Source organism: Scyliorhinus canicula, chromosome 4 (genome assembly GCF_902713615.1).
Source record: "Scyliorhinus canicula chromosome 4, sScyCan1.1, whole genome shotgun sequence".
Taxonomy (NCBI): Eukaryota; Metazoa; Chordata; class Chondrichthyes; order Carcharhiniformes; family Scyliorhinidae; genus Scyliorhinus; species Scyliorhinus canicula.
Genome location: NC_052149.1, coordinates 224,654,041 through 224,680,265, shown reverse-complemented (window position 1 = coordinate 224,680,265; position 26,225 = coordinate 224,654,041). Strand labels below are relative to the sequence as shown.

Here is a 26,225-nt window from a genome sequence, read left to right as displayed (position 1 = left end):
CGAGGCAAAAAGGTTCAGGGCTGCTGGGGTGCCCTTGAAGGCCACGGAGAGCTGGTGTCCTCCTCCTCCACATGGTGCTAAGTCCGATAGGACCTGCCACAGGTGCTGCAGCGTCACCTTCTTGAGGCGGAGCCTCCTGTGGCGCACCCTTTCCGTTATCTACTGGAAAGATCAGCAAAGCCTGTACACCCTGGGACATTGCTGGCCTCTCCCTCTGGGTCACACTCTGGCCTGTTGGGCATCCGGGTCCTCTGGGTGTGGGGTAGGGCCCTGCACATGGACTGCCGCCTCGAGCCTCCCGGCCAAAGGGCAGCACCACTAGGGGTCCAAAATACCATCCATACCGTTCAATATCTGTAAGGAATTGGGAGGGGGTGTTAGACTGATAAACAGTGGTGGCTGCCATCCCGGGACCCTCCATTCCCCCATTGATACCTCCCCCTTTCCCCACACCCGGAACACTATGCTCATGCACTCACAACCAGAAAGCGCCCCCCCCCACCCGCTCACTTGACCCCCAACCCTGTGCCCCTGACATCCGCACATAACATTACCTGGACCAGGCGCTGGTCCCCTCCACGTTACACTCACCCACCCTCCAGCCATGGACATGCCCTGGAGCTGTATCCCATATCCTGGGTGTTCGGATTTCGGCTGCTGTGTGTGTTGCCTCCCACAGTGTACAGGCACAGTGTCCAGGCATCACTGTGTGATTTGGATTCTAGGCAATAATTCCTACAAGCTACATGGCCCGCCAACCCACGGGAATCTATTTGAGATGTGTGAAATGCTCACCGAACCATGAAAAAGGCCAGAGGCCTCTGAAGTCAGTGGTCTGTCGGTCGGGAAGACGCGCAAGGATAAGGATTGCCTCCGGAAGGGGTACGCACCATCCAGGGTTTGGTGTGGAGGAGCCGTGCACGGTTTCCCTCTCAACGAACCACCCCTTTCCCCCCCAACAACTCTGACACCCTCCCCCCAATGGTGGCCCACCCCTGCCAAGGGTAGCCCTCCTTCAGTTGGCCCCCTACCCACAAGGCCACTGAATTACACCATAACTGTTGGCACCGTGACTGATAAGCTTGGGATTCGCGTTCCCATTGGGGGTGCTATTCAGAAAGTGAGTCAGGACATGCAAATGAGCCAGCACTCTGCTGGCAGAGAACCAGGAAGGTCTTCGAAGGTGTCCTCTGGTTGCGGTGAACTCTGCCCGATCCCCTGCTTCCTCTGCAGCGGAGCAGCATTTCTGAGGAGCGCCAACACCTGATGGGCCCCTGATTGAGCTTGGCCATGCCCACCAACTTGATGATACAGCTGGGGCATGAGTTTGTCCAGAGGGGTTGCCTGGATGGGCTACCAGATGACCAGAGACTTCCTGAGCATTCAAAGGACACAGGCAGCACTCATAGAGTGATCTGGGGCCTGTAAGGAGTGCACCAGGGGTGTGTTTGAAAGACAGACTGCAGCAATGGCGGTCTGAGGCAGCCCACCCCGATCCCGAGGAAGACATCCTGAGTCCATGAATCTGGCACTAGGTTGTTCCCCGATACGTCACCCTGTCCAGGCATTCATCCTCCAGAAAGCCCGACAATCTTTGAGGGGTTTTCAGTGTTTTGTTAGCCTCCTCCTCCCTCTCCACAGCCTTGGCACCCAGCCCCCGCTTGTCAATGCTTACACTAATTCGCGCCCCTGCTAAGAGGGGTGGAGCATCATGGAGGGGTGGAGCATACTGTGTCCAAGCAGTTTACGATATTGAAATCCGTGTAATTGACCGTTTTGCATTTATTTGCCAACGAGATGCGCAAGCGTCGATATCGCCACAGGCGAAGGACCAGAACATGGTCTTGGAACCAGCGCCGGGCGCAAACTTCGATTTCTGGAATATCTAAGATTCTCCGCCCAATTGCGATTCGTATCTCTGGTGTCGCAAAGCGGAGAATTAAACCCAATGTCAGTAATGAACTGTTAAACTGTTAGATTTCACATTGAGTGAATATACAGAATAATAAATTTAAGATCAAATTTATTTAGTTCAATCAGTGCAACTTGTCCTTGTGTATAATGTGTCGACTGCTGGGGATTATTTTACGAGGAAAGGTTAAACAGGTTGGGCCTGTGTCCATTGGAGTTTAGAAGATTGAGAGGTGATCATATTGGAACATATAGATCCTAAAGGGAATGAGAGGATGGCTTCTTAAAGGGTGTTTCCCTTGAGGGAGATACTCGACCTAGGTGACTGTTATCACCCCCACGAGACCTACAGGGACGACCTGATTAATCTCTCCATGAGCCTCGTGCAGTATGAGCTCCACCGGAGAGGATCGGATGCCACTACCGGGCTAGTTAATTCAGTACAATAAATGTTGGCCTCGGGAGGAGCCGAGCTGTAGAGTAGGCCCAACTGGAACTGTGTCTGTTACTTGTAAATATGTTCTTCTTGGAAATAAACCAATTTTGGACTCTCCTTCCCGGACTCCTCCATGACTAAATTAACAACTGGGATGGGATTTGACTCCACGCATGTAAAGCGCCTTGTTCACCTCAGGAGCAGGGGGCCAGTGTTGGGTCATGTCCCTTCAGAGGAATCGTCTTCCAGCCACATTCCCCGGCATCTGGAGGCCTGGGGACGTTGCCCCCTGAGGGCCCCGACACTGAGATGCAAGACGTGGTGGACTCCGACTCTGAGATGGAGATCCAGGCATCCGAGGCTTCTGACAGTGACCTTGCCAGAGATCAAGTGCCATTTGTATCCTCCAGATGGTCATCACAGAAACAACATTCCAATGACAATTTAAGTATTTATTTGAAATAAATTAACTAGTGCTTAAATGTCACTCAGTGGGGTGCAGTGCTCTAACTGTGAGATGTGGGAGATCTGTGGTGCTTCCAGTGTTCAGGTCGACTACCTCTGCAGGAAGTGTAACCAATGGCAGCTCCTCACAAAACATGAGGTTCGGTTGGAGCAGCAGATGGATGTACTTGGGAGCATGCAGGTGGCAGAATGTGCCATAGAAAGGAGTTATAGAGATGAGGTCACAGCCAAGGTGCAGTCAGGCAGATGGGTAATGACTAGAAAGGGCAGGCAGTCAGTGCAGGAATCCCCTGTGGCTGCCCCCTCTTGAAGACATATCGCGTTTTGGATACTCTTTGGGGGGGGGGGGGGCATAGCCTATCATGGAAAACAACAGCAACCGGAACAGTGGCACCACAACTGTTGCTCATGAGGGGAGGGCAAAGTGCAGGAGAGCGATAGTTATAGGGGACTCTGTAGAATGGGGCACAGATAGGCACTTCTGCGGACCTGAAAGAGATTATTCAGGATGAAAAGTTGCCTCCCTGATGCCAGTGTCAAGGATGTCTCTGAACGAACACAGGACATCCTGAAGGGGGAAGGTGAACAGCCAGAGGTCGTAGTACTACATAGGTAATAATGACATGGGCAGGAAGAGCGATGAGGGAGTTAGGCAGTAAGCTAAAAAGCAGGACCTCTCGGGTTGCAATCTCAGGGTTTCTCCCTGTGCCATGTGCCAGTGAGGACAGAAACAGGAGGGTATGCAGCCAAATACATGGCTAAACTGGTGGTGTCAGAGGGAGGGTTTCAGATTTCTGGAACATTGGAATCTCACCCGGCGCTGGTGTGACCTGTACAAGAAGGACGGGTTGCACCTAAACTGGAGGGGCATCAATATCCTGGCTGGGAGGTTTGCTCCCAGTCACTGGGAGTCACTCAGGAGGATTTAAACTAGTATGGCAGGGAGCTGGGAACCACAGTGTTCATTTCGAAGGTATAAAAACTGATGGGAAATAGAGAACAAATATAAGAGAATATCACCCTCTGTATTTATTTATATTTATTTTGTATATTATTAAGTATATTTATTTCAACGCCAGAATTATAGCTGGTAAGGCAGATGAACTTAGAGCATTTATTAGTACTTGGAACTATGATGTTATGCCTATCACAGAAACATGGTTAAAGGAAGGGCAGGATTGGCAGCTGAACATTGGAGGATATAGATGCTTCAGAGAGATAGAGAGGGCATAAAAGGGGTCGGAACAGCATTACTGGTTAAGGAGAATATTATAGCCGAATGCGGGAGGACACCTCGGAGGGCTCATACAATGAAGCAATCTGGATAGATCTCAGGAACAGGAGGGGGAAAACACAATGTTGGGGGTTTATCACAGGTCCACCAACTGCCAGTAAAAGATAGAGGCGCATATAGGGAGAGAGATTTTGGATAGGTGCAAAAGTAACAGGTTTGTTGTGGTAGGGGATTTTAACTTCCCCTGTATTGACTGGGACTCACTTTGAGCAAGGGGCTTGGATGGGGCAGAGTTTGTAAGGTGTATCCAGGAAGGCTTATTGATGCAATATTTAGATTGGCCAACTAGGGAAGGGGCAGTACTGGACCTGATATTGGGGAATGAGACTGGACAGGTGGTTGAGGTTTCAGTCGGGGAATATTTTGGGAGTAGTGACCACAGTTCCGTACGTTTTCGGGCACTTCTGGATAGGGATGAGGGTAACCTTTACATTAAGGTGCTAAACTAGGGAAAGACAAATTTCGATAACATCAGACAGGAGTTGAAGAATTTGGATTGGGTGTGGCTGTTAGAGGGTAAATCAACATTGGACATGTGGGAGTCTTTCAAGTGACAGTTGATTAGGAGTCAGGAAAATCATGTTCCTGAGAGAACGAAGGATAAGTCTGGGAAGTTTAGGGAGCCTTGGATAACGAGGGACATTGTGGACCTTGTCAAAAAGAAAAAGGAGACTTTTGTATGATCTGGTAGGGTGGGATCAGTCAAAACCTTTGAGGAGCATAAAGAATGTGGGAAGGTACTTTAGCGGGAAATTAGGAGGGCTCGGAGGGGCCATGAAATGTCCTTGGCAAATAGGATTAAGGTGAATCCCAAAGCTTTTTATTCATACGTAAAATGCAAGTGGGTGGCCAGGGAAAGGATTAGACCACTTTTGTGTTGAGCCAGAAGAAATGTGCAAGGCGCTAAATGAGTACTTTGCATCAGTGTTCAGCAAAGAAAAGGATTTTCTGGAAGCTGATTCTTGGGTAGGGTGTGTGGACAGTCTGGGTCACGTTGACATCAAAAAGGAGGAGGTATTGGGCCTTTTAAAAGATATTAAAAGAGATAAGTCTCCTGGGCCCAGAATTCTGAGGGAAGCAAGGGAGGAAATTGTTGGGGCCTTGACTGACATCTTTTGTATCCTCATGGGCTACAGGTGAGATCCCAGAAGACTGGAGAATAACTAATGTGGTACCACTGTTTTAGAAAGGTAGCAGAGATAATCTTGGAAACTATAGGCCGGTGAGCCTCACGTCAGTAATAGGTAAATTATTGGAGAGAATTCTCAAGGACTGGATTACACCCATTTGGAAACAAATGGACTCATTAGTGATAGACAGCATGGTTTTGTGATGAGGAGTTCGTGCCTCACTAACTTGGTTGAGTTTTTTGAGGAGGTGACAAAGATGATTGATGAGGGGAGGGTGTTGAATGTTGTTTACATGGACTTCAGTAAAGCCTTTGACAAGATGGAGGGGAAATATACCGCAAATGGCAAAACACTTCGGAATATAGAAAGTCAGAGAGACCTTTGAAAGTGGCACCACAAGTGGACAAGGTTGTCAAGAAAGCAAAAGGAATGCTTGCCTTCATTAGACGGGGCATTGAATAAAAACTGGCAAGTCATGCTACAGTTGTATAGAACCTTAGTAAGGCTGCACTTGGAATATTACGCACAATTCTGGTCGCCACACTACCAGAAGGATGTGGAGGCTTTGGAGAGGATGCAGAGGAGGTTTACCAGGATGTTGCCTGGTCTGGAGGGTGTTACCTATGCAAAATGGCTGAATAGACCTGGACTGTTTTCATTGGAACAACAGAGGTTGAGGGGCGACATGATAGGCGGCTACACGATTATGAGCGACATAGATAGAGTGGAAGGCAGGCACTCTTTCCCAGGGTGGAGGTGTCAGTCACTAGGGGGCATAGGTTTAAGGTCCGTAGGGCAAAATTTAGCGGAGATGTGCGAGGCAGGTTTTTTACGCAGAGGGTAATGAGTGCCTGGAACGCGTTGCCAGGGGAGGTTGTGGAAACAGATACATTAACGGCGTTCAAAAGGCATCTTGATAAACACATGGAGAGAATGGGTTTGGAGGGGTACGGCAGGATGAAATGCTGAGGGTTTTGGCCAAGGGTGGTATCATGACCGGTACAGGCTTGGAGGGCTGAAGGGCCTGTTCCTGTGCTGTATTGTCCTTTGAACTTTGACATTTCCTGCCGTGCTAAACACTCCCGATCCTACAGTCTGTTGAATTCAGGATCATGGTGGGAGTCGGGTTGTAGAGTAGCCCCGACTGCGACTGGGACTGTGATTTGTAAAAATATTCTTCTTGAAAATAAACCATTTTGTTGACTCTCCTTTCCAGACTCTTCCATAACGACTGAAGTGACACAGTTTGAACATAAGGGGTCTCCCATTTAAGATGGAGATGAGAAGAAATGTTTTCTCTGAGTGCTGTGGACCTTTGGAATTCTTGTCCCCAGAAAGCAGTGGAGGCTAAGGCACAGATACAGATCCTTGTCCAGCAAGGGAGTCAAACGTTATTGGGGTGACCAGAAAGTGGATTGATGCCACAGTCAGATTAGCCATTAAATGGAAGAGCAAAGTAGAGGAGCTGAATGGCCTACTCCAACTTCTAATTTGTATGTTTGTGTATGAATCTAATGTAATATGAACATGCTACTCTACTCTAACATGAAGCTCAACTATTTTACTTGAACAAATTAATTGCTAACTGCTCTTCAAAATGCTAAACATTTGAGCCTTGCTCAAGTTTACACTTACAGATTTCTGTATCAATCTAATCTGATTTCACAATACTTGACAGATCTGTCTATGTCTTTATCTGATCACATTTGATGGGGTCCATGTTTGGGGTAGATGGACTTTGTTTCACATCCTAGTGTTTGAACAATGGTCAGTCTGGGTGAATAGCCAGTGGATCCAGCTCCCAGCCAATTTCCCTGTCTCAATGCTGCTCTCCCAGTGATTTATGCCAAAAGGGATGTGTGGAAATTCTGAAGATCTGTATCTCAGCAACTATAAAAATCTAATATCTTCTCCTGTCTCTGTTACAGATTTACACAATATTGAATACACACTTTATCGGTCAAGCACAAATCACAGTGAAGTCAACCTGATTTGTCAAGTCTTTTCTGAATTAGTTAAAACTAAATGGACCTGGTCATCGCGTTATTTTCAGAATAAAGAGAAAGAAATAGCTTCTAATTACAAATATCAGCCCATCAATATAAACAGGGCTGACTTTGGGGATCGACTGGGCCTCACAGAGACAACTTTTAATGGCACGAACTTCAATATGAGGATTGTCCCTGTCCTATTTGAAGATGCTGGAGTTTACACATGTTCTATGGGAACATATAAAATGGTGACAATCACACTCATCACAGTTAAAGGTAGGAGACAGAATATTGCTGTTGTTTTCAATGATCAAGTCGTTGTTTAAAATCTAAATGATTTTCTTCTTTGCACAGTCACAGCTGAACCATCTGATGCAGTGAGTGAGGGAGACAACGTGACCCTGACCTGCTCTGTCTCTGATGTCACTGGACCAATGAGACTTGTTTGGATCAGCAGTGATGGGAAAACTGTTGCAGAGAACACATTGAATGGACAGAATGGGGAAGAGAAATCATTGAAACTGATTATTCAGAAAGCTGAGAGAGGCAACAGGAACTGGACATGTGTTTTGTTTCATCAACACACCCCCAAGATTTTCATTCCACATTATCTGAAGGTGAACAGTAAGTGTTTCAGATTATAATCTTTGTCATAAAAGCAAAATACCGCAGATGCTGGAAATCTGAAATAAAAGCAGGAAATGCTGGATAAACACAACAGGTCTCGCAGCATCTGTGGAGAGAGAAACAGAGTTAACGTTTTGAATCTGTGATCCTTCGACAAAACTGTCAGTCAGAACCTTCCAACTTAGCTATCTCCTGGCTCTTCTACGGGAGTGGGTGCAGTCCCAGCTGGAGTCATGTTTCCCGGTGGTGCTGTTAGAACCAGAGATCTGCAGACCCTTCAGACTGGCCAGCACCATGCAGAGCCGGGATGCCCTCTCCAGATGGGGGTGAATGTTTTGCCATTGGCTGATTTAAGGCTTGGCGACTGGGTAGGAAAACCCATCACCACAAAATCCTGTCCCAATGTTCCAGATATATGCAATGTCAATTCAGGAAGGGAGCAGAAATAACTTGTGTTCAATTTACAAATTGCTCTTTTGACAAGTTACTTTTAAGGGAGAAGCAGTGGTGTAGTGATATTGTCACGAGACTAATAATCCAGAAACCCAGGGTAATACTCTGGGGCCCTGGGTTCGAATCCAGATGGTGAAATTTGAATTCAATAACAATCTGGTAATGATGACCATGAAACCATTACGGATTATCGCAAAAACCCATTTGGTTCACAAATTTCCTTCAGGGAAGGAGATCTCCCATCCTTACCCAATCTGGCTGACATGTGAGTCCAGACCCACACAGCAATGTGGGTGACTCTTAACTGCACCTTATGAAATGGCATAGCAAGCCACTCAGCCCAAGGGCAATTAGGGATGGGCAACAAATGCTGGCCCAGCCAGCGGTGCCCATATCCCAAGAATGAATCAACAAAGCAAACTCCTGGGAGCTTTGGTTTTAAGTTTCCTGTTTTGAAATAAGTTTGCCTCTGAATTGTAGACAGTAATAGAGTTGGGGGTCTGAGGGCACAGGAACAAAACATTCAGTCACACATCATTAATCCTGGTCAACTAACATCAGGGCCAACTATTTGAAAATCATGTAGGAAATACAGATTCCAGTCCAGAGGCACAGAACTTGCGTCCAATGTTTCTGTATTAAGTTTTCATTTTTCAGATACTATTTTGATTTAAGACTGGAAAAGTTAACTGAAGTGACCCAGAGGAGTGGTGTGTGCTGTGGATAATGTGGAACCTGTAGATAGGGGCTGGTTTAGCTCACTGGGCTAAATCGCTGGTTTTAAAGCAGGCCAGCAGCACGGTTCGATTCCAGTACCAGCCTCCCCGAACAGGCGCCGGAATGTGGCGACTAGGGGCTTTTCACAGTAACTTCAGTGAAGCCTACTCGTGCCAATAAGCGATTTTCATTTCATTTCATTTCATATACTATACTTAGATTTCCAGAAGGCATTTGATAAGATGCCACATCAAAGGTTATTGCAGAAGATAAAAGTTCGTTGTTTGGGGAATAACATATGAGCTGAGACAGAAGATTGGCTGGACGAGTATGCATAAATGGGTATTTTTCTAATTGGCAGGGTGTGATGGGACCGTGCAGAGGCCTCAACATTTTACAATTGATATCAAGGACTCGATATCAAGTCCGACGTTACTGTTTCAGTTATGCAGGGCATTGGTCAGACCACAGGTTGAATTCTCCTTCCTTGGAGGCCCAAGGTGCATTTCCCGATGGGACGGAGAATCGAGTGTCCGGAAATCGGAATCGGCATCTGGTTTCCGATGCTCCAACCCCCCTGCTGGTGGCAGGATTGGGGTTCATGAAAAGCATGGCGATGGAGGGATTTAAATTAATCTTATTTGCATCCATTTAATTGGCCCAGCACCCTATTCTCCAGCCCTCCGTGATTCTCTAGTCCTCTGGTCTGGGAATCACATGGGCGGGGATTACTACAAGTATCACCAAATGTGAACCTGATATGGTGAACCTCACGGTGGGGCAAGGGGGTCATTCGTTAAGGAAGCCTCAAAATCCACTCGAGGGCGACCGCCCCCCCCCCCCCCCCCCCAACAATACATGAGCTGTCCGCCTTTCCAGGGACCCCATAAATAAAGGAACCCCCCCAACCCCCATAAAGGCTATCAGCTAGACAGGTCCCCAAAGGGACTCCCTAATTACTGGAACTCCCCCACCGAGACCCCCTAACTATTGGAACCCCCCGCCCCATTTACTTCACAGAAATGATAGCCCTGTCTGCAAGCCAGAGAGCAGTCCAGACAAGGGCAGTGACATAAATTATAGTTGCCTGGAAGCACCAAGTGTCCATTCCTGGAAAGAGAACAGCTGTGATCTATGTTTAAACCCCTCAGATCTGGTAGCTGCAAGCCATTCATTCATTTCTAGTAGTAGGCTGTGATTTACTGCTTCCACAAAACAGCTGCAGCCTTGATTTGTTCATCTCTTTCATGGATGAGTGACTGAAACCCCAATGTTTACAAACATCAACCACGTCAAAGAGAGGTAAGTGCATTCCAAATACTAAGTACATTTCAATCACTCAAGCGAGTCATGGAGGACTGCAGAACAGAGTGCCAGACCCGCTAAATGTATGCAAATGCGTTAATAAAATTAAAATTAAATTTGAATTAATTTAAATCCTCCCACTGGCACATGGACATGAACCTCGATCCCGTCGCCTGCAGGGGGTCAGAGTATTGCGTTTGAATCGGCGGTCACCGACACCCGGCGCCGATCCTGATTTTTAAATTTTCCCCGAATTGGGAACCCTGGTACTGATGGTGGATGGTGCAGAATCCAGGCCACTGAGTGCAGTTTTAGCCTCCGTATTTAAGGAAGATTGTAAATACATTTAAGGCAATTCAGAGGAGGTTACTAGATTGATACCTGGAATAAGGGGGTTGTCTAATGAGGAAAGGTGCTGGGCTTGTTTCCACTGGAGTTCAGAAATGTGAGAGATGACTTGATTGAAGTATGTAAACATCGAAACATATAAAATAGAAGCAGGAGGAGGTCATTCCACCCTTCGAGTCTGCTCGGCCATTAATTATGACCATCGCTGATCATCAAGTTCTATATCCTGATCCCGCGATCCCCTCAAAACCCTCAAAACCTGATCCTTTTAGCCTCAAGAGCTATATCTAATTCTTTCTTGAAATTGCACAACGTTTTGGCCTCAACTACTTTCTGTGGTAGCAAATTCCAGATTCACCACTCTCCTCACCTCAGTCCCAAAATGTTTACCCCTGATCCTCAAACTATGATTCCTAGTTCTGGACTTCCCCACCATTGGGAACATTCTTTCTGAATCTACCTTGTCTAATCCTGTTAGAATTTTGTAAGTTTCAAGGAGATTCCCTCTCACTCTTCTAAACTCCAATGATTATAATCTTAACCAATTTAGTCTCTCCTCATATGATCGTCCCATTATTCCAGGAATCAGCCTGGTAAATCTTTGCTGCACTCCCTCCAGAGCAAGAACATCCTTCCTCAAATAAGGACAGCAAAACCGCGCACAATATTCCAGTGTGGCCTCACCAATGCCATATATAATTGCAATAAAACATCTCTATTCCTGTACTCAAATCCTCTCGCAATGAAGGCCGACAGAGCATTTGGCTTCTTTACTGCCTACTGTACGTATGGGCTTACTTTCAGCGACTGGTGCACAAGGACACCAAGGTCTTGCTGAGTATCCACCTCTCTCAATTTACACCCACTCAAATAAAAATGGCCTTCCTTTTTTTTGCTACCAAAGCGGATAACCTCACATTTATCCATATTATATTACATCTGTCATGCATGTGCCCACTCACTCAGCCTGTCCAAATCCTGCTACAGCATCTCTCCTCACATCTCACCTTCCCACCCAACTTTGTGTAATCTGCAAATTTGGAGATATCATCAACATCATTAATATTTATTGTGAACAGTTGTGGTCCCCGCACAGATCCATGCAGTACCCCACTAGTCACTGCCTGCCTGTCAGAAAATATATATTTATTCCAACTTTTTGGCTCCTGTCTGCTAACCAGCTTTCTATCCATCTCATGACACTATTAATAATCCCATGTGCTTTAATTTTACAGATTAATCTGTTGTCTGAGACCTTGTCGAAAGCCTTCTGAAATTCTAAATAAACCACATTCACCGATTCTCCCTGGTCAACTCTACTAATTACATCTTCAAAGAATTCTAGTAGATATATCAACACTGATTTTCCTTTTGTAAATTCATGCTAAATTTGTCTGATTACACCACTATCTTCCAAATGTGTTATGAAAGCCTTGATAATGGACTTTAGCAACTTCCCTGCTACTGACATTGGGCTCACTGGTCTAAAGTTTCCTGTTTTCTCTTTACCTCCCTTTTTGAATAGCGGGGTTACATTCGCTACCCTCCAACCTGTAAGAACTATTCCAGAATCTAAAGAAATAAGATCCTGAATGATCTTGACAATGTAGATGTGGAAAGGATGCTTCCATCTGGTGAGCCCAGAAATAGGTAGCCATGTTTTAAAATTAGGAGTTGCCCTTTTAAGACAGAGATGAAGATTTTTTTTTTCTACGAGGATTGTGTGACTTTGAAACTCTTTGCTTCATCAAGGCAGTGGAAACGGGGGTCACTGAATATTTTTTTTAAGATGGATGTAGATAGTTTATTTTTAGGCAAGAGAATCAAAGGATATCAGATGTAGATGGCAATGTGGAACTGGAAAAACAATTTATAGAAGGATATCCACGATTTTGAGACTTGTTCTTACCAGCTCTACTCTGCACATGGATTCCCCACTGCCAGGCTACCAGAATCTAACTTGAGTGGAAGCAGCAGATGATTGAAATGACCATCTACCTTCAGCAAACAAGCAAAATGCACCTACGAAAATTGGAAGTTGGGTATTCCATGGAAGGATTTTTGATTTTTAGGCACTGACGCCATTTTGGAGCTGATCTTTGTTGTGGCAACAATCCAGAGCTACTTCTCCCTCTGTTTTTATTTTGATCCATTTTTCTCCATCTCACAACATCAAAATCTATCCTCATTGAGTGCAGTTCTCATTCAAATTGTCTCATTCAAGTATAACCTTATCAATGAGTATCATTCACCTATGATACAGCAGGAAGTATCACAGCTGAATCAAATCCTTAACTTACCAGTTATCTGTACAAAACCCCTCTCCAAAAGCAATGACTGGAACACAGCCAACAAGGGTAACCCTGTGTGATTTCTATTTTCTGTTCTCTAACTGACCGGTACTGAGGACAGGTGTAACACTCCAACATTCCTGAGTGAAGCTGCTTAACTTGGGTCAGGAATGGAACCATTCATTGACTGGTCTGTTTAGCTGGATGTGAAATCAGGCAGAAGGTTTATCTACAGGCCCTTAATTTGTTTCTTATAATTTAAACCATAAACTAAATGTGAATCTGTGTTTGTTCTTCTGACAGATGTTCCCACTTTTCAACACACCAATATTTTTATTTTTGTGAGTGTGCCTCTTCTCCTCATCATTATCCTGGCTCTGGGACTGAGTCTCAGAAAGTGCAAAGCAGCAGGTAAGATATGGGAATTGTTGCAACCAATTTTAGCTTTCAGACATTTCAGTGAATGAGACGCATGTTTGAAAAAAATAGAAAGGCAATTACACCTTGTTTATAATTTTTTAATAATAAATTATTTTTCAAATTAAAACTATAATTTATATTAAGCTGTAATCCCTCTGATTTCTTGCAGAGTCCTGATGCCCTATTTGCACTCTGCTCACTGACTTATAGTGGTAGTTCCTGGTCAAATATTTTGATTTTAAAATTATCATTCTTATTTACAAATTCTGCCATGACCTTGCCCCTCCCTATCTCTGTAATTTCCTCCAATCACACAACCCTCTGAGGTATCTATGCTGCTCTAATTTTGGCCTCTTGTGCATTCCCAATTCTAATTGTTTCACCATTGATGGCTGTGGAGTGAATTGACTTGTCTGAAGACTGGCATCAGGATTGTTGGGGACCTCAGGAGACAGAAATGGATCTTCCACTTGGCACTACTGTCTGAAACTGGTTGAAAACTGTTCATCCCTGTCTTTTGTAGTGATGTGCTGCACTTACCCATAACTTTGGTTGGGGGTGTTTGTTGACCCTAGTCCTTTGGTTAGATTTTTAATTGCCCTATTCCATGCAAGTTCTTTACTCAGCATTGTTGGGATTTGGAATGTGCTGCCTTGGAGAAGGTGGATGTGGATTCCATTGGAGGTTTCAAAAGAGAGCTGGATATATATTTGAAAGTGATGAATTTAGAGATCTGGCTGGGGATTGCTTTTGGGAGTTAGTGCAGACAAGCTGGACAGAATGACTTTGTCTATGCTGTAAAATTCTACGATACTATGTGGCAGTACGAGGGAGATTTGATCTGATCCATTGGCCGGGATTCTCCGATGCTGCGCTGGCTCGGAGGATCACCCGGGGGGGGGGGGCGCACAAATCCCGCCACGCCGCACGGACGCTGAGACTGTGATGCCCCGACCTGGGAAAAACCTCGCCAACAGGCACTGTGCTGTGCGGCCTGCAGAATCGCCAGAAGTGGTCGCGATGTGCTGGTCACTGGGCCTGCAGCAAGTCTTCACCCCGGATGGGCTGAAGTCACACCGATGTGACTGCAGCTCACGCTGGTGTAAATCAAACATGCTATTTAATGGCATCAACTAGTCGTGCTGGCTGATGTCGATAAAGAAGGAGGTAGGTGGCGGCGTGGGGGGGCCGCCACATGTCGAGATGGTTGGCAATGGCCAGAGGGGTTGTGTTTGGTGGGGGCGGAGGCCTCCCAGGGCCGGGGGTGCCAGGTAGTGTTGGCGTTGGTGTCTGTGGAGGGTGGGGTGGGGTGTGTTGGGGTTGGTGTCTGGGGAGGGTGGGGGTGGGGGTGGGGTGGGGAGTGCCGGGGATGGGGGGGGGGATGATTTGCATGGCCAGGTGCCACCCGTCAACAGTGGCGATCATGCAGGTCTGGCAGCATCTGTGGAGAGAGAAGGGAGCTAACGTTTTGTGTCTGGATGACAGATTGTCAAATTTAGAGAGTTGGTATAGGATCAGATTTACATTGTTGTGGGGGTTGGGGGCAGTGGGAAGGAGCAGATTGTCCAGTATTTTCTGTTTTTGTTTCCTGTTTTTTTTGTTTCAGATTGCAGAATCCACAGTAATTTGGTTTTATCTGTTTGTTTTACTACTCTTTGAGGTCAGGAAGCTTCAAAGATCCAGTGAAGCACCCAATTGAACAAGTAGCAACTTAGATTAGTATCCTCTCTGTTATGCTCAGGTGCTTGGCTTGACAGAATTAGTGCACCAGAAAATGTCTACTTCATGACTAGTTGAATGTTTATTGATTAACAATAACGTGGGTCAAAATCTGCGAACTATTAAATTACTATTATAAAATTATCCAAGAGCTACTACAAATGTGACTATCAATGACTATCTCCAGACTGCCTGAGGTTGCAGTGTCACGTGATTGTTCTTTACTGCCACCTGCTGGTTGGAGGTCATACCTGTTAATGTTTACACAACTGCTTATCCATACCATCACACTCTCCACCTCTGAAATTGCAGTAGCTGCTCAGAATGGCTCAGTATTAGGTCCCGGGGTGGGGCTTGTATCAATTCAAGTATCTGTAGGCCTGTACCTTTTTTTGGAAAGTTGGAAGGAAAACTGAATGCATTTTTCTGTTCTCTGTTTGAACAGCTGTGGAAAATCAAAGACAGGAACCTCTGCAGCCTGGGGAAAATACAGAAGATGCATCACATCTTTATTCAAATGTTCATGAAATGCAGCCGATGCAAGGTAACATTTAAACCCTCAGAACAAAATAAAATTTTACACGGGTTTTGCTCTGTTTGTTCAGAATTATGGATCCCCTTTTGTATTATTCAGTTGCAGTTTAAAAAAAAAGGTAATTTGTGTTTTTTTTCTCACATCCAAATATTGTGTTGAAGACAAACATAATTTATTTTAACATCCTAATAACTTCCCATTTTCATTGTTGGGTCTTCACTTCAAACTTTGTAGTTCTGGTATATTTAAAGCTAAATTTGTAGCGTACTGTGGATGTTTTACTACTCAAGGATCCCAAATAGCAGCTCTTTCTAAACACCCCATATTAAGACAATTGCCAGTGAGCCTGTTCACAGTTACCCAACCAAAAACCTGTTCAAGTTTGCTCATTGAGATAATTTGGAACTCAAGACCAGGATTTGATCTGGAAGCTTCTACAATGTAGTTCAAATTAAAAACTTTAACAAACCACGTGCTAAATCTTCCAGTAATCAGATCGTCAGAGACTGGACATACAACCAGAGATGTGCATCAGAACCCGTGGATGCTCTGATTCACGCTGACCTCCATGGGAATTGCCGAGGAAGTTTGAATTTTTGAAGGGCAATTCCCCAATCCCCGGGATCCTCTCGAAAAGTCATTAGCTCTGAATCGAGTCCGTTCCGATGTACTTAGCTGGATTGTTACGTGGGAAATACTAGACAGAGAAAACTTAGATTAACACCTCGGCAACTGCAGGCCGAACCCGCAAATAGCTGCACTCAACCCCTGACTTTCTCCTCCAGCCCCTCCCTATCCCCCCACCCCCTTCCTCCTTCCCCTTCCCTTTCCCTCTCCCCCTTCCCCCACCCCCTACCCCTTACCCCACCCCCTCCCTCTCCCCCTTCCCCCACCTTCTTGTCTACCTCCATGACTCCTAACTATCCCTAAGACCACCTGAATGAACCACTGGTTGATGAACTGCCCCGAGACACCCGGCTACACTCCTCGACCAGACCTGACTACCTCCCACAAGCCGACGCCCTCTGACCCTCTAACTACTCTCGTGACCACCCATCTGATTATCTGACTACCGCCAAAGCACAAAGTCTTACCACCCAACTGTTCCTCCGACTACCCCACTGAGAATTTCTGACCCAGAACTACACCCTGACACACTCGACTCCCCGACTATCCTCCTGACCAAAGTTGACAACCCTCGCACTCGACTAGCCCTGCTTGACCAAACCTGAATAGACTTGATCCACATACCACCTGCCACCCTACCATCCCACATCGTCGCGAACATCCATAGCTTCACTAATATTCACATCGCACCTTTAAGCTTATCATTGGCTGAATTTTCCATTTGGGAGACTATGTTCTCCTGTCGGGGATGAATCACCTCTGATTTTTGATCGTGCCGGGAGCGGCAATCCAAAGGCAATTTATTATCTCTTGCCAGGAAAATTTATGCTGACCTTTAATTGTGAGTGGTTCCCTCATTAATCCCGCTATTGGATCCCCATTTTGAGTGGGCATCCCAATTGCGAGGTCTGATGCTTGGACCCCCTCTCTCCCGCAATGCAATTCCGCCCCCTGTCCATCAAGGGATTTGCTGGGTCACTCCCCCCACTGTACGAGGGTGACCCAACCCCTCAACCTGACTCCCCCATAAGAGAGACCCTGCAGCAGAGACCACCCCAATCACCTCCACCCCCCTTAACAAAGCCCCATGCCCGGAAGCTAGGGACACAGACAGACAGTGAAAAATATCACTGCTTTAAAATTCCCCTGTGCTCTATACCTGCTGCCTTAGGCAGACAGAGCAACAACTGTAACCTCACAGTGAAAACCACCGGTGGTATTTACTGATTACCTAGCCACATGTTTTTCAATGGGGGAGGTGGTCCACCAGCAGGATCTACTGGTTCCTGTTGACAATACCCTTTGTCGCTGGGAAACTTGTGTGTCAGAATGGGATCAGAAATTCCTGACTGTAAATCTGGCTCCATTTCTCTATGGTTTAAAGTCTCTCAGATCTTTGATCTGCAAGGTTTTCAGTCACATCAGTGGGAAAGTGCTTGTTCTGGGTTGTGATTGACGGCTTGTGCACAGCTAATTGTCTGGATTGCTTAATTTCATTTCTCTTCACGCGAGAATGGATCTCCAGTATCCTGCTGTGTAACTAGCCAAAGTTTAGAAACATCGAGATATTATTTACTGCTCTTGGACCACATTAAATGCAGTAAAGTGCTTTCTGCAGAGAAAAAGGGGAAGCTTGGACACTTGGCGGCTTTTGATGTGGTCAAGAGTCATTCATGCATGAAGGGAAATTAAACAATTCATATGATATAGGGAGTCTCTGGTGTGGGGGTCTGTTCTAGGGATATCTGGTGATGGGGCTTTGTTATGGGGGGTCTCTGGTGGAGGGGAGTCGTGGGGGCTCTGATATGGGAGGTTTTCTGGTGGAGGCCTCTCTTCTGGGGGATCTCTTGTGGGAGCCCTGTTATCTGGGTCTCAGGTGGGGAGCTCTATTATGGAGGGTCTCTGGTGGGGGGGGGGGATCTTGTGGGGGACATTTGGTTCTGAGTATTGAGGGCAGGATTTGCATTATGGGAAAGGGGGCCCTCCGATAGACTTTGGGGCACCCACCTTGAAGACTTGCCCCATTGGCCGACTGCAAGGTCCACCTAGCCAGGGCCACAGTGGGAAATGCCTGTACCAATCCACACCCATTTGAATCCCAATCCAGAGGGCTGGAGAATCACGGACGCATGGAGAATCCAATGCCCAGTCCGTTAGCAGGTTGCAAATGGGTCAATTTGACCTATTTGCATCCTTCCGCTGGGGCAGGGCACAAACCTCAATGCTGCAGCCAGTGGGTGGCCAGATCATTGGAAATTGGTGCCAATCCCGTTTTTTTTCTCCAGCACATCAGGAACTCCACTACAGGCAGCGGATGCCAAAACATCCAGCACCATATGACAGCTAATGTGGGAAAAAGAGGACGTGTGTGGTCTTCCTTCTATGCAATGTGACAGAGCTCTTCTGGGGACTCACTGTTAGGATGATCCAACAAGAGGTTTGGAGCAGCTTCGAGGTGGGGGAAAGATTGAGCAGAGCTGTCGATTGCCGCTCATCGGAAGATCTGGACCGAAACTTCTCAATGAGAGTCTGCCTCAGCTTAAATCCCATCCATAATTTGTCGTGTATCTCCATTACCGACCTGGTCTTAGCTGTATTTTGAGTGCTTATCAATTCCACTCTGCGTGGTTATAGATTTCCTGAGCTATCACCCGACAACCATTAAATGCCCCCAATACTCGTCACACTTACTTTGGTATTTTCAAAACCACTTGTGAGAACTCACACCGATGATTTCGTACACAGCACAGCCTAACAATCTGGTTCAGACAGTATTACTTTTATTGATTCCATTGTCCAAATGATTTCAAGATGTCTCATTAGCCGTACAAAAGTGTAATAGAAATGCCTGATGCACTTTCTTTGAATTGAATAGTTTCCACGTTCTAATCAGAAAACTCTTATTCTTGCAGGAGGTAACGAGATGCCTGAGACACGTAGATTTGATGAATATGCAGTTGTCAATAAAAAAGCAAAAAGAGATGGTCAGTAGTTGCATCAGATGATACAAACTGGGAGCAGGAGCCATTTGGAGCCTGTTCCACCATACATTATGATCATGGCTGATTCTCGATCTCAATGCCGTATTCCCGCTTTCTCCCCATTCCCATTGATGCCATTAACATTTTTAAAATGATCGCATTCTTTCTGTGCAGATATTGTTAAAATAGAGACTGTCAGATTTTATTATGTTTTGTTTTGCTTCCAGTTTATTGCTTTGGGTGGGAAGATCTTCAGATGTGCAATGATAAATACTGAGCTATTTTAGCACTCTTTAATTATATGGATATTTGTAATGCTGGTCCACTGAATGTTTGAGCACAACACAGAAACATTTATTCAGCCACCTTGGTCACTGTATGTGTCACAGGTTTGCTGTTTAAAATTACACAGAATATAAAATACACAAGAGACCATTCCGCCCAACCAGTTTATATTGGCTTGTTTGATGAAAGCAATGGTTAATTATCTATAGGAATGTTTTAATTTCCTACTTGACAATTTCAAGAAAAGTGGGAAGTTAGTTGAGTGCTTGGACCATTGTTGTTCACAATTTACATTGATGATTTTGTCTTTACAAATGTACAAAAGAGGAGCAGGAGTCGGCCATTCAGCCCCTTGAGTCTGCTCTGCCATTACATAAGACTGATCTGATACTAAACTCAAAACTGCATTGCACGTCCTCCCGATAACCTCTCACCCCCTTGCTTACCATAAATCTATCCAGTTTGCCTTAAAAACTTTCATAGACTCTGGAATTTTCTTCCAGAGAAAATGATGCAAGCAAAGACTCAAGACACGCTGACTGGAAAATAACAATTTCTAAATTTTTGGACTACCAAATTGGTCAGGGAAGGGGGGATGCTCAATACAGAGGAGAACTGCAGTAATTTACAAGAAGACATCAATAAACTTGAAGAATGCTTTTAGAATGGGCAAATTAAGTTCAACATAGATAATGTGAGGTAATATTTTGGTATGAAAAATTAGATTTTTATACCTGATAGGATAGAATCCCCTGCGCTCCCCCGAGGACCGCACCAGCCGGCCTATCAGCCAGGTCCCGCTGTGTGGGACCATGTTCAAAATTACTTTAAACATAATGTGATAGAGGAGCAAAAGCCACCTGGGTGAAGCTCAACAACACTTTTTGGGATTTAACTCCCACCTGCTTCTGCTTTCCTGTTAGAATTCACCCCGCTCCCAACACCCAACACCCCCCCCCCCCCCCCCATCTCCACACAAGCCAATGTACCTACTCCATCAAAACCATTCACAATTTTAAAGATAAAGCAAATTGCTGCAGATGCAGGAATCTGAAACCAAAGAGAAAGGGCAAGATTCATCACAATTGGTGAATTGGTCCTACGCCGGCACGAACGGCGCGAACCACTCCAGCTTTGGGCCAACCGGATGTTGCGGAATACTCCGGACTTCCTGGGGCTAGGCAGGCGGCGGAGAGGTTGGCGCCGCGCCAACCGGCGCAGAAGGGCCGGCGCAAGTTAGTGCATGTGCAGAACCGCCGCCATGGTTCCGTGCATGCGCAGACCAGCCGGCGTATTCTAGCGCCTGCGCAGGGGGATGTCTTCTCCGCGCCAGCCATGGCGGAGCCCAACAGAGGCCGGCACGGAAGGAAGAAATGACCCCAAGGCAGAGGCCCACCCACAGATCGGTGTGCCCTGATCGTGGGCCAGGCCACCATGGCCCTTCCCCCGGAGCCGGATCCCCTGCGCTCCCCCGAGGACCGCACCAGCCAGCCTACCAGCCATGTCCCGCCATGTGGGACCATGTCCAATTTACGGCGGCGGGACTGGCCAGAAACCGACGGCCGCTCGGCTCATTGGGGCCCGGAGAATTGCCGGGGGGGTCGCTGCCAAAGGCCCCCAACCAGCGTGGCGTGATCCCCACGCCAGCCCGAAAACTGGCGGCGGAGAATACGGCAGCCGGCGTCGGAGCGGCTGGGTGGGATTCATGCCGCCCCCCGGGAATTCTCCGACCCAACGGAGGGTCGAAGAATCCCGCCCAAAATGCTGGAAAATCTTACCAGGTCTGACAGCGTCTACAGGGAGAGAAAAGAGCTAACGTTTCGAGTCCAGATGACCCTTTGTCAAGGACATCAAATTGTCAAAGACAATTTTAAAGATATCGCCTGGGTCCCACCATATTCCCACTTTATAGAATCATAGAATCCCGACAGTGCAGAAGGAGGCCATTTGGCCTATCTGGTCTGCACAAGCCCTTGAACAGAGTACACTACTTAAACCCACATCCCCACCCCATTCCCATAAACCTACCTAACCTTTTGGACATGAAAGGGGCAATTTAGCATGGCCAATCCTCCTAACCTGCACATCTATATACTGGGAGAAAAACCGGATCATCCGAAGGAAACCCACGCAAACACGGGGAGAAAGTGCAAACTCCACACAGGTAGTTACTCAAGGCCGGAATTGAACTAGGGACCCTGGAGCTGTGAGGCAGCAGTGCTAACCACTGTGCCACTTCAACCTTCTCATTGCAAGAAGAAAGAGACCCTGATCGCTCATCCTTTCCTGATAGGCATAATCGCAGATTTCGGGTAATTTCCGTGTGATGCTTGAAAATTATTAATTATTTATCTGAATTGTTAGTTCACCATCATATAGCTTAACGTACTTTTTTTAAAAATCCACCTGAGTCAACACCCCCTCATACTTGAATCGTTTACTTTGTTTGGATTTCAGGGGCTGGATTCTCCGATTCTGAAGCTATGTCCCCACGCTGACTGGGAACGGTGGTGTTTTGCGCCAGACAAAATGGTGCAAAACGGCCACCGATTCCCCGTTTTGCTGGGGGCTAACAGGACGGCAGCATAGAGCACCCGGATCTAGCTGCCGATACGCCCCGGAGAATTGCTGCGTCCATGGTCGCACGGCGAAGGCCTGCGGCGGCCATGCCGTGCTACATGGAGGAGGCTGCTCACAGCCCCGGCAGGCGAAATAGTCCCCCCTTAAGCCGGCTCACGTGCCCCGGATCATCCCGCAAAGTGACCCATCCTCGAATAATGTCCCCTCCCCGCCCGCGGATCAGCCCTCCCCCGACTGTGGCGGCGCTGGACTGAATCTGCAGCCGCCACACCGAGTTCTCAATGGGTAAGACCACACATGTCCCACGCCGTCGAGAACTCAGCCGGTCAGGGGCGGAGCATCGGGAGTGTGCCTCAGGCAATGCCCCCAATTTGGTCAGAATCGGGTATTCGTCGGCTGATCGCTGAATGCGATTTCAGCATTGGCGACCGTAGAATCCCGCCCAAGATCTTCGTTGAGGACTTAAATAAATCACTTTCAAACTCAATATAATATTATAATATTAAAATGAATTTGTAGCTTAGACACTGCGTGTATAGATACAAATTCTATATTTCTATCTCATTCTGTGCAGATACAGAGAGCGAAGATATTCAATATGCAACACTCAATTTTCAGAAAAAGGCACCAGGTAATAGAACTTAACGTTTCAAATTTTTCTGATATTTTCATTTCTGTGTTTTTCAAGGACAGGAATATTAATGCTGGCAAATAAGCCTTAGTTAATCATAATTACCTTTCCCTACCTTAATTTACCTGAATTACCTTAATTACCTTCATGTCAATATCAAGCAGTCCGAGAGAAAAACTCCTCACACTTTACCACTCGGCTGAGTGGCTGCTAGCTGTGACACAGGGGGTGCCTCACTTTTCCCTGAGTCCGAGGATTGTGAGTTCGATTACCACGCCAGAGACGTGGGCCCAAAATCTGGGCTGACACATCATTGCAGCACTGAGGCAGTGCTGTACTATCGAGGTGGTGTCTTTTAGAGGAGGCAGTAAATCGAGGCTCTGTATGTGTTCTATGTTGGACATTAAAAACGCCGTAGCACAACAGTACTTTGTTGAATAAATGGGAGTACTCCCTTGAACAAGTTTGTCTCTCAATCAACACCATTAAGAAGCGGGTCATCTGGTCATTATCACATTGCTTTTTGTGGAAGTCTGTTGCACACAAATTGCCTGCAATGTTTCCGCATTACAGCCTTGAGAATGCTTCATTATCCATAAAATGTGATGCTCATTGTAAAAGTCTAATTGTAAACCTTTTTTTTGATCACCAACTTCAGAAGATCACACTTTGAAGCAACAGTGTGCTAGTTCTTCCATTTGCCATATGCACCTGCAGCATGCGGACTCTGAGTGAAATTGTCCATTAATGTTGATCAGAGAAAGTGGTGTGCTTTCGGTCCCATCCCAGGAGGATCTGTATTGAGACAATATTCTGAGCAACAAGGTGCCTGAGCAAAATTGGAATTAATGGGAATCAGACGGGAAACTCCTCACCGGTTTGGCCTCATACATAGCACAAAGGAATATAGTTCTGGTTGTTTGAAGTCAATCATCTCAGATCCAGGAGATCACTGCAGGAGTTCCACAGAGTAGTGTCCTAGGCCCAACCATTTTCAGCAGCTTTAGAAAATGACTTTCCCTTCATCATAAAGGCAGAGGTGGAGTTAGTCACTGATGATTATACAATGTTCAGAACCATTCACGATTTCTTAGATAGTAGAGCTCGCCATACACGTGAAAAAAGACCTGGACAACATTCAGGCTTTGGCTGATAAGTGGCAAGTAACATTCACACCACATAACTGAGAGGCAACTATCACCTTCAACAATTCAAAGGCATTACCATCACTAAATCCCCCACTATCAACATCTGGTGTTACCATTGACCAGAAACTGAACTGGACCAGCCACATAAATACTGTGGTTACAAGAATAGGTCAGATGCGGGAAAACCTGTGGCAAGTAACTCATCTCACCTAACCATTCACCTAAAAGCCCTTTCACCATCGACACGACACAAGTAAGGAGTGTAATGGAATACTTTCCAGTCACCTGATGAGTCGCTGCAATAACATTCAAGAAACAAGACCCCATCCAAGACAATACGGCCTGCTTGGTTGATATTCCGTCTACCACCTTCAACATTCACTCCCTCAACCACTGACGCACAATGGCAGCAGTGTAGGCCATCTACAAGATGCACTGCAGCAACTCACCAAGGCTCTTTCGACAACATTTCCCAAGCCCACAACTTCTACCACCTAGCACCATAAAGTCAGAGAATTCCTACAGTGCAGTAGGAGGCCAGTTTGCCCATTTAATCTACACCACCCCTCCCTACCTAGGCCCACTCTCCCACCCCATCCCTGCCTTGTTGTAACTGAGACTGAGGCTAATTGTTGGTGTGTTGCCCAGCACAGTGATTAAACTATAAAAGCATTTAATTTGCTTTCATGCGTCCTGAAGATATAAAGACGTAAAGAAGATTCTTCACAAATTGAGCCGAGTAAAGCTAATTATCCTATGCGTTTGTAGGTCATAGAATCATAGAGGTTTACAGTATGAAAAAAGGCCATTCAGCCCAACTTGTCCACGTCGCCCTGTTTTTTCCACTAAGCTAGTCCCAATTGCCTGCATTTGGCCAATAAAGTAACACCGGTTACCTGGCTATTCATGACAGGGAAAGGGGAGTTGATCTCTGACACTTGATTTCCGTTCCTTTCATCATGCCTATGTCGATTTAGTGGAAATAAGACTGAAGGAGTTCTTCCTACTGCCTCCAGCTTCACTTTCTACCAACAAATCATCCAAAGAGCACCCACTCTCAACAACATCTGAGTGAGTCAGCAATAGGTCATGCAATCTCCCAGCAACAATGCAAGGATCTCAGTTAATCTATGATGTTCCCTGTGGCACATTGTGTAAATTCTGTACTTCTAATGGATGTGAGTACTGCAGATTAAACCAGGGTTCATTGTTAACCAATGTCTCACTGATCCATTGGCTGTATGAGTAAATGTAATCAGCTGAGGGTGGTTTCATGCCAATTGCCATTTTTTTCAGCCCAATCTGTCAATATTGTTCTTTATTTCTGATATTTTCAATTATCACAGGAAGCAGAAAGGGTACAGGGAGTACACAGTGTAACCAACAATCTTCAGATACAGTGAGTACATTGATTCTTTATTGTGAATATCAGTATAATAAAAGCAAAATACAGCGGATGGTAAAAATCTGAAATAAAAACCAAAAATGCTGGAAAATCTCAGCGGATCTGTGGAAAGAGAAACAGAATTTACGGGTTTGTAAAATTGTCAGCGGATCTGTGGAAAGAGAAACAGAATTTACGGGTTTGTAAAATTGTCAGCGGATCTGTGGAAAGAGAAACAGAATTTACGGGTTTGTAAAATTGTCAGCGGATCTGTGGAAAGAGAAACAGAGTTTATGGGTTTGTAAAATTGTCCGTAAAGAGAGGCAATTATCAATCAGATTATTAAACATGGCTAATTTCTCTCTTGCAGGAACTGGCTCCTTCAAAGGACAATGGCTCATCTGTCATCTATGAACAAGTAGCACAAGCACAATATAAATAATCTTCACCGAAGAGACAAGAGGTGTTTGGATTAGATATTTCAAATAGAACATGTTTTTGTCAATTGATATTTTTACCTCAGAACAGATTGAAGCTTTATTCCTCTGTGCCTACTCTGATTTACAAAAATTGCTTCACACTTTTGAAACATGAAAGTAACTTTCAATAGAAATGGTTCTATTGCTATCATTTCAACAATCTTCTCACAGCTTCTGCAGATGTCATGTAAAACAAAGCTTCATTATGAAAAATAAACTGAATGTTCAATGTTTATCTGCCCACTCAATGTCTCAGAATTGTAAGAACCAACAGTCATGATTCAACTATCACTTAACCTTGACTTCCTCTTTATCTGATTGGGAAACTGTGGGACATTTATCCTTTTAACATCCACCAACATTTAACCAATTCACTCAGTGATCTTTGGTTACAAGTCTGAGTTTCTCAAATCAACATCAGAAATGGTTTTGATATCTGCATCTATTTGGGAATGCTACAATCATTTC

General features: G+C 45.7%; 1 protein-coding gene across 1 annotated transcript in view; it reads left to right on the top strand.

Annotated features, from left to right (window-relative positions):
* The window catches only part of LOC119965406, a 218,882-nt gene extending 192,883 nt beyond the window's left edge, over nt 1-25,999 (top strand). Inside the window, exons 15-22 of the mRNA XM_038796157.1 lie at nt 7,165-7,503; nt 7,582-7,851; nt 13,272-13,379; nt 15,553-15,651; nt 19,182-19,253; nt 22,690-22,746; nt 25,241-25,293; nt 25,649-25,999. Of these exons, the coding sequence (XP_038652085.1) occupies nt 7,165-7,503; nt 7,582-7,851; nt 13,272-13,379; nt 15,553-15,651; nt 19,182-19,253; nt 22,690-22,746; nt 25,241-25,293; nt 25,649-25,720 (1,070 nt within the window). The 3' untranslated portion in view covers nt 25,721-25,999. The remainder of the gene's footprint in view (nt 1-7,164; nt 7,504-7,581; nt 7,852-13,271; nt 13,380-15,552; nt 15,652-19,181; nt 19,254-22,689; nt 22,747-25,240; nt 25,294-25,648) is intronic.
* The last annotated feature ends 226 nt before the right edge of the window (nt 26,000-26,225 follow it).